This window comes from Thamnophis elegans, chromosome 1 (assembly GCF_009769535.1).
Source record: "Thamnophis elegans isolate rThaEle1 chromosome 1, rThaEle1.pri, whole genome shotgun sequence".
NCBI lineage: Eukaryota > Metazoa > Chordata > Lepidosauria > Squamata > Colubridae > Thamnophis > Thamnophis elegans.
The window spans coordinates 130,476,728-130,486,535 of NC_045541.1; the positions used below are offsets into that span (position 1 = coordinate 130,476,728).

At 34.4% G+C, this 9,808-nt stretch overlaps 1 protein-coding gene across 1 annotated transcript in view; it reads left to right on the plus strand.

The window, feature by feature from the left end:
• The window catches only part of LIN52 (lin-52 DREAM MuvB core complex component), a 42,897-nt gene extending 37,578 nt beyond the window's left edge, over positions 1-5,319 (plus strand). Inside the window, 1 exon segment of the mRNA XM_032231342.1 lies at positions 2,920-5,319. Within this exon segment, the coding sequence (XP_032087233.1) occupies positions 2,920-2,975 (56 nt within the window). The 3' untranslated portion in view covers positions 2,976-5,319.
• The last annotated feature ends 4,489 nt before the right edge of the window (positions 5,320-9,808 follow it).

Sequence of the window (9,808 nt, forward strand, 5' to 3'; positions counted from 1 at the left end):
ATAAACCGAGGCACCTAATTTTACTACAAAAAACTGGAAAAGTTATTGACTCGAGTATAAGCCTAGGGTGGGAAATGCATCAGCTACCAGTAAATTTCAAAAATAAAAATAGATACCAATAATGTTTTTGAATATTTATTTCAAAGAAAAACAGTAAACTAGCGGTGTATTCAATGAAATACTTCACTCACCTCATGATGCTGATGTCCCACTGTGATGATGATGTCCCGTGCAGCCGCGGGAGCGATGTCCCGCCTCCTATGACACACGGCACAGTGATTCCTATCATTGGATCACTGTACCAGAGGAGGTGGGACATCGCTATGTGGCTGCTTGCCATACCAAGGAGGAGGTGGGACATCGTTGCAGAGCGGCAGGAGGGGGAGGAAGGGGAATCGTAAGACAGCCCTGCATTACATTAGAACGTGAGGAGGGGGGATGGTGCGGTGCGCGCTGCGCGGCAAACTGACACAGAGGGAGGGGAAACTCACAGGGGCACTGGGCCATTCACGAGTGTCACCCAGCGGCATGGCCCCGCCCCTTTTTCTCCTCCATTTTGGGCAAATTTTTCACTGACTCGAGTATAAGCCGAGGCGGCTTTTTTCAGCCCAAAAAGTGGGCTGAAAAACTAGGCTTATACTCGAGTATATACAGTATGTTGAAGGGAGAAGGGACAGGCAGCAATGGATATTTTCAGAAGAATATTGATATCATGGGTTTATGTTGCCTATCCTTGAAATAAACCATATTGACATTTGGCTTGCAAAGAATAGGTAAATTCCCATTCATTTAAGTAAGGTGTGGCACATCTTTCTCTTCCCATATCCAGTTAGATTGCCAATACTTATATCTCAAGGACCTGAGCATGCAAGCAGGAGAATCCGCAGTGCTTAAAATGCAAGCAATTACACCAGTGCTAACCCACAGATCTTTCTTTTGCCCACAAAGAGAGAACATTAAGTGTTTTTAGAATATTAAACTTTGGAAAGGAGGGAGTTTTGTCCAAGAAAAACCAGCCCCTCTCCTCTTCTTTAAAAGCCTTGGTTTTCATGCAAAAGGGATGAAAAGAGATAGCTGGGAGATGTGAAAGAAAGCCGTTCACCTGGGAGGGGACCAAGAGAAAGAATACTGAAAGAAATATATTGAAAATTTAAGGAACCTGGAAGCAGCTTCCTGAATTAGTTTCCAAAAGAATCAGAAATGAGGAGAGGGCAAAAGAAGAAAGGGATGACAGAGATTGAGGTGGCTGAATGGAGTCACCGAAGCAGTAGGCATGAGCTTAAATGGACTCAGGGAGATGGTAGAGGACAGGAAGGCCTGGAGGAACATTGTCCATGGGGTCGTGATGGATCGGATATGTCTTTGCAACTAACAACAACAAAAAGGAACAGAGAGAAGGTACCATCCACTTCTGTGATGATTTAATTTGCTGCAGAATGCATGTGTCTTGTATGACAAATCACATTGTTTCCATTGTAAATCATGTAATTTGAATCATCATAAATGAATGCTACCATTCCATTCTTATGGACAAATGTGTTTAGATCTTCAACCTGATTGCTGTAACTACCTACCATAGTAGATGTCTTGGAAGAGAGCCTCCAAACAGGATAAAAAAGTACCAGCTTGAGGCCTGATAGGACAGCTTCACAAGCCACATGCAAAATAAGATCTCCAATCTAGAAACTAGGTTGCAAGCCAACATATTGTTGCTTGCGTCCTACCAAGTAGAAGTTACAAATGAAACCAGTCCTAGATGGTTTTATTTGCCAATTCTTGAAATCGTTTTATAAAGTAGTTTTCATGTCATAGAAGGTAACATGAAAGAATCTATTTAGCTACAGTAAGACCATAGTCTAAGTCTAAGATCATGTTCCCCAAATAATAATGAGGTGCTCATGAAAAGTCCACAAGCAAGAGATAAATGCCATCATCATGTACTTAACTATCCAAATTAAGTGGACTACTACACCTATTTCATGTTTTTTTTTAAATCTGGGAACTCATTTAAGTAGCCATAAAAACTAACCATCACCCTTAACAATGGCTAGTCAGACCCTCCATAAATTGAATTCCCCAGACTTTTGGCATAGTAGTAATCCTAATATAAAATATGTCCAATCACTATCTGAATGTGGAGATGGTAAGGAAGAAAAAGAGCTGAAGTGTTTTCTCTCAATTCAAATAAGTATTTTTAATAGAGCAGCAATAAAATCTTGGAATTCACAAATCAGATTTTTTTTTCTATAGAACATACTGGAGCTGGGTAAAATTCTGTAATGCTTTTAATGGAGATTGATGATACGGACAAGCATATATACTTTGTTTTGCTGGGAATGACAGTACAATGTGAGGCTAAAGTAGAGCAAAGCTATAAACTCTACTTTAATACACCATACATAGATATACTACTACGTTGAGAGAATTTGAAACTCCATTATATATAACATGTAGGGACTATCACTACTATGGGGGAATAGAAATGCTGTCTCATTTATGTTTAAGGTCATAAGTATACAGGGATAAGTAATCTTAAAATAGAGAGACGGAGGGGGGTTGTGGGGCTATACTTGCAGAAAGAGATGCCCTAAGAAGGAGCAATGGCATTCTAGATTATACTGTCTGTAGATAAATATAGTAGAAAAAATTGAAAGGGAGTCTTGAGAATAACTACTATGAAAATAAAGTGAGTGGTTATACTATAAAATGAGACTGTTTATGTACATTACAGCTGAGTTTTAATATTTTCAATGCTTGGCTGATATTTCTAGACTTTGAAAGAACTAAAGTGTGATATTTGCTTTCTTTTATGTGAAATATTTTTATCCTGTTTTTAATCATTTAAATTAATTTTATAAGTGGAAATTATCCAGTTCTGATGCTATACGTTAAACTGTTTGTCTTTCTTTGTGATTTCAGCCAGAGAAATGACTAGAGGAAAATTCCTGAACATTCTGGAGAAACCCAAGAAGTAACGGAATATGTACACTTAAAAAAAAGCAGCCGCACCTTGTTATTTTGGAACTTCTAGAATTGTCCACATAAGCTGAAATGAAAGGACCAAACTCATTGTTTCACCTTTCTTTGAGGATAACTGTTCTGGATTTCTTCAGCATTGACCACCATCAGTTCTCTTAACCTCCTGGCTGCAGTTGATCTTGCCCTGTTTACCTTAATGAAAAGAAAAGGACTCATTTACTCATGGTTGCTGCACACAACTATAATAATATGCATCTTGTGATAATAGCCTTGTCCCAGAGCAGTACACAGCATAGCACTTCTCTATGTACGTCCATCCCACATCATTACAAGACAAGCACTTTATAATATTTGCTACTGGACAAATGCATAATTTGAGATGAAAACTGACTAGTATTCTTTAATACAGATAATCCTAATTTTATAATTGTACAAGTTAGCAATTTATATTGATTTTATTAGGTACAAAGGCTGCAGAAAAAAATAAGGATTGTATCATTCTTGCATGTTTCTGTAATTTTAGATATAGGATGGGATGGGAGGTAACATTCCATCAAATTTATGTTTGGTTGATTTTAAGCTACCTAAATATGACTGCAGTGGAAGTGTGAAGAAAAAAACTAAAGAGAATAAGAAAAAAACACTCATATGAAGAAAACATATGTCCTGTGCTCAGCTTAATCATATACGCTTTCATTCAGCTTCAGATATCTTATCTCTTAAAAAGTGTCTAAAGGCAAAATAAATTCTCTGTCATATCAGAATTTTCCCAAAAGCAAATAATATCTTTTTAGGCTACCCATTTTGTATTGTATCCATAGCTCTAGAAAAGATAACTCCAAATTAGATTTCTCTTTCGGGTATACATAGAAGATGCTTTGTACAGTATATAGAAGTAACAATTATATATTGAAAAGCCATGATTTCTCTTTAATTGTCCTTCTTTTCCAGAAATACTTTTAAACTAGCTGGCTGGCAACACACCAGGTCAAGGTCTTTGTATTGATTTCTCTACAATAAAGCACTGAATAGGGTTTCCATGAACCTGGTACTTAGATTTTATGAGATATGGTGACTTGAAAATATTGGAGTTTAAAATGTCAAATTAGAAAAAGTTGTGCTAGTTACATTTGGGGAATTACCAAGCTAAAGTTAAGCACTTTTACATCCCATTAAGTGATATTAGAGTATCTTCCCCCATTGTGGAATAAGCTGAATTAAGAAAGGCCTAATTTTGGATTCTGGCCTGCAAATGTTTTAATAAAAAACATTTTTCTCTGATGAAAAAAAATATTAATATTGGATGCATATCAAAACTTTGATTTTTTAAAAAAGTTTTGACATTCTAACAAATCTTTGAAGTTTTCAACATGCAACTGTATACTGTTCAATTTATTGTAGCAGTAATGCAATTTTGGAAATGTAAGAATGCAATATAAGCAAGAAAACAGTATGCAATTATACTGTAACTGATGACCATTTTCTGTATTCTGGTAGTTTGTAAATTACATGAGAGAGATATTTCTTGTGTACGGTAAATCAGCCATATTTCCATTTTAAATTATTATATATACTGCATTTTTTCTAGAACAGAGGTTCTAGATTATAATATTCTACTCATATGCCATACATCAAATGGCAATTCACAAAGTTTGCCCTGTCATGACATATTTGCAGACCTAGGATTCACATGCTAAAATATTGCATCCATGCCAATGATGGCAAAACTATAAATGATGATGAACAGCTAGCAAAAAAATACTAGGAGCAGAAAAAATGTGCTGACTCCTCAAAGAAAAAGTTTGTTTTTCAATGATAACCTAATATTTATATTTTTGTTTAGGAATACTGAAATTGTTACCTTTTTGTTGTGGGTTTTAATATATAATAACACAGAGTTGAGCATTTTGAATATCCTAATGATTGAAGGATGAGAAGAGGTAGATTTTAAATCTCACATTCAAACAAAGTGTTGACTTTTGATGTATTATCTGTCCAAAATGCATTTGGAGCCTTGGTTATGGGCAACTTATAGATAAGATCCCCACTGCCAGATCTGATTGGTTAACCTCTTTGACATTTGAAAATATTTCTTTTTATTCTAAAAATTTGTAATTCTGAACATATACCAAATTATTGTATATGCTTTAAGTAGAGATATTTATATTTTAATGGATAGATATGTTAAATATTTAGTAAAAGTGCCCTACATCAGAAATTTGTATGTTACAATTTTGTGCTTTTGATAGTAAATAAAAAGTTACATTTTTAAAACATTCCTGTGAACTCTAGACTGTGAATCATACTTCTTAAATAAATCCCAGACTGACATCATGCATATTTATGTGTTCAGAATTTCTGTTAGATTTGATGGAGTTATCTCAAGCAAGTATTCATGTATTTTTATCTGATTATTAATAGGAGGCACCTTGCGATTTGTGTGAGGTTTGCTACAGACAAGTTAAAGACTCTTCATTCTTTTAACAAAAAATGTAACCATCTCAAAAAGCTGTTTACTAATGTCTTTATTTGCATTTGAGGTACGTTAAATATATTTTATGGTTCAATATTTTTTTAAAAAAATAAAGCTTTGAAAGGAGAAGTGAAAAAAGAATAAACTCAACCCTAGTGAAATTTGAATAGTTTCTACAAACAGATGTGTATTTGTACTTTTTAGCTCATTGATATGCACACTTCCTTCTGATTTAACTCCAGTAACTCAGGATCTTTGATTCAGGCAAGCATTTATAAGTGAAACTGTAAAGGGAGGTATTATGAAGTAAAATACAATTATTTTAAAATTTAAACTTAAAATAGTTCCAAAAACTAATCTTCAGAGTGACTCCGCAACATAGGAAAAGATACAATTCAAACTACAGTAAATAAACATCAACTGAGTTGAGGCTTGAAATAACAAATTAGTTTACTGTATAGAAAGTATTTCTTCTCTTCAAATCTGTAGTATACCATTTAATATCTTCTAAAGTTCTTGGACATTGTGGCTGAGTGGCTACGACGCTGAGCTTGTCGATCAGAAAGGTTGGCAGTTGGTGATTCGAATCCCTAGTGCCCGCGTAACATAGGTGACCAGACCTCCCAATTTTGGCGGACAGTCACGATTTCTAACAATTTGTCCCGTGTCACGGGGTGTTTTTAAAAAGTCCCGATTTTCTGGCTTCATGTTGAAAGCGCAGTGGATTTGCTTAAGAAATCCTAACCAGGGGTAAGACCAAAAGACACTCTGTCTAACCTCTCTCTATGTCTCAGTACTTTCATTGAAGATATGAAAAACGTTAAAGCAAGAAAACAGAACTCCCCCCCCGCCCATTTTACTTACTTTTATAAGAAAAGATGACCCAGTACCATAGAGCTCCAGGAAATACTTTGGCTAGAGAAGTAGCGAGTGTTCCTTCCTGATTTTCCGGAGGGGAGGGGCATGGAGGTTGGAGGTCGGTTCGTGTGGGAAAAATGGTGATATTTTCTTTGAAAAATATTTCCCTGGGACTAATTTCACCATTTTAATTTGCTCAGTTCTTTGTATTAACATCTGGATTGACTTGGAGTGCCTGCCTGCTGGTAAGTGAGCTGGATTTTTTTCTTTTATTTTTTAATGTATTTTTAAAATAATATTTTATTTATTGTGCATAGGATTTTTAAAATAGTTTTATTCTGTGTGGATTCTTTTTTAAATTGTCTTAGACGATTTAAAAAAAGATTCTATCCAAAATAAATTGAAGTGAAACCATTTTAAAAATTCTATGCACAATACTTTGAAATATATTGTGCATGGAATTTTTAAAAATAGTTTACTTCAATTTATTCTGTGTGGATTCTTTTTTAAATTGTCTTAGATTATTTAAAAAAGATTCTATCCAAAATACAAAATACAGCTGCAGTTATTCACTTAAGAACTGTGGCAAGAAAGGTGGTATAGTGACCAAAGTTACAATGGCATTGAAAAAAGTGACTGATGACCATTTTTCATACTTAGCGACCATTGCAGCATCCTCATGGTCACATGATCAAAATTTTGATGTTTGGCAACAGTTACAATTTATATTTGTAAATTGTAGTTATGTTGAAATAAAAAAAATATTACATACTATTTTTGTGTTGTATGAAAATTTTTGTTGCTCCGTATAAAATTTTAATCAACAAACCCCCCCCCCCGGTCAAAGGTGTCCCTCTTTACCAATCTGAAAATCTGGTCACCTTAGCGTAACAGAGTGAGCTCCCGTTACATGTCCCAGCTGCCAACCTAGCAGTTCGAAAGCATGTAAAAATGCAAGTAGAAAAAATAGGAACCATCATTGGTGGAAAGGTAGCAGTGTTCCATGGGCCTTCAGCATTCAGTCATGCTGGCCACATGACCAGGGAGACATCTTTGGACAGTGCTGGCTCTTCATCTTTGAAATAGAGGTGACCACTGCCCCCTAGAGTAGGGAATGACTAGCACAATGTGCGAGGAGAACCTTTAACCTTTACGTTCTTGGATTTAGCCCCAAACCTTTTTGTTTTGCATCTTAACATTCAGATGGATTTATACTTAATTGATTGCTTTCATAATCCTCAAAATAGGGTTTTTTTAAAAATATATCTTTTTTCCCTGGACAATCATTTAGGGTATTTAAATAGTTGTACGAGGAATTATTCTTTGGAATGACTTCCATTCCCATGGCCCACAATGAAAATATAGCTTTGTTATATCACATGGAGAAGGGGGAACTATCTTAGTAATTAGCAATTAATTCTCTTAATTTAAAATATTCCGTAATCATAGTCGTGCAGTGTCACCAAGGACAAAGTTAATTGAAAGCTTTTGCTTCGCATTTCCATTCTTTAACAAGCTTAGAGAATAAGAGACGTTTGACAAAAGAAATGTATTGCCTTCAAATATTTATCCACGTAAACTTTTAGCAGCCTGTGATGTTGGTAATCACTGTGTTAGAGCTGAAAATACAGAGCATGGAAGACATTTGTCTCTAAGTTTTAGTAGGTCTTCTCTTTCTCGTCAGCTGATCCCAAAGAAAAAAGGGATGACAACTGACTGTTAATAACATCAAAGCTTGTACCCTACCATTCCTTTTGTGTTGTTTTGTGTTATTTTATTTAACATATAGATCCTCTGGCAAATTGATGCAGAAATGCTAAGTGAAGCTTCTCATAGTTCTGTTTCTATTAAACATTACTAGTCATCATGGCTGTATGCTGGAAGTTGTGTCACGGCAAGTGGACTTGTTTTCTTTTTAGTTTGAAACATTTTGCTAATTATCCACGTAGTTTCTTTAGTGTGCGTTCAGGATAGCATCAAAACATTTCAAACCAAAAAAGAAAAGTCTACTTGGAAGACTGAGAATATTCATCAACATCATTCCAGGATAATATCTCTAATATGAGAAAATATTAATTTGCATTATGTTTTTGTTGTGAGAAAAATACAGATAAAAATTCCTAAACAGCTTCAGAAATGTGTGCCACTTTTTTCTAAGGTAGTTAAAATACCATTGAAACAGGTATGGCATGAATGGAAATAAGTGATTTTTCAATCTTGGCATCTTTAGAATGTGAACTTCACAGAATTTCCAGCCAGCATTCTGTTTGGGGAGTTCTGGGAATTGAAGTCCACGCATTTTACAGTTGCCAAGATTGAAATAATGGCAGTTATAGGACTTTCTGGTCTACCAAATCATCTCTAAATGGATATTATAATTTAAAATTATAAATCTGAAATAATTATGAAATCCAATTTCTATGTATTGACATAGATCATTTTTAATCATTGATTTTATATCTTTCTGGGAAAATTTAGCATCTGAAAATCCAACGCAGCTAATGTCCACAGATTAAAAACAAGATAATTGTGTAACATTATTGTACCACAATGAGCTTTGTGCACAGTGGTGGTTGGGGATATGTTGCCTACCCTTCATTTAGAATATCCACTGGTCTAAATTCACTTTGAATATTCTAATCACACTTCCATAGAACTCAGTACTGTTCATTTCACAATGTTTCTCTTAAAAAGACAAAAGATAGATTCGAATGTAAGAACAAACAGTTCATTAAATTACAAATTTAACAGTTTATGATATATTAATAAATACTGGTACTTGTATTATTACCACATATTTTAAAATAATCCAGTATAATAATTGTTTCATTTATCAGTTCATATTTATGTTTTATTTACTAATCTTTTATTATTCTGTCCCTACCTAATCTGTCCTCCAAAACAAACTCTAAATATACTTTCTCATGTAGTAATAAATTTGAAACAATGCAGAAATCTTATTTTTGCTGGAAAAGTCTGACAAGGACGCTCCTTTGTATGTGTGGTAACATCCTAAACAGTTTTATGCATATTTTCAATCTTCAAAGCAATTATCCTTACCACATTTTTGTTACTTATCGCATACTCTAATAACTACTGGGATAACAACTAGGTATCTGATAAAGTAAATTGGAATCTACAAAAGTTGATATAAAAATTACAAAATCTGTATCTGTAAAATTACAAAAATACAACAGGCCAATACAGCTGTCTTCAAAACATACCGAATCAGAAGATTATGACTCAATAACTCCATCTTTATTGACAATTCTCATACAGTGTCTACTTGGCTCCTACTTTGCATAGTTTTCAAAAACAAAGATCATTTATTGAATAAGATTTCAAAAACAAGACAATTTATTTAAAAAGTAACTATTAAGACACAACTTTTGTAGAACAATATGGACAATATTGATTCAACTTTATAAATTCTGTAACTTCTTTTAGAAGCAGCACTTGCCCCTCAGGGTCATCCTCCACAACGTCCTTATATTTTGC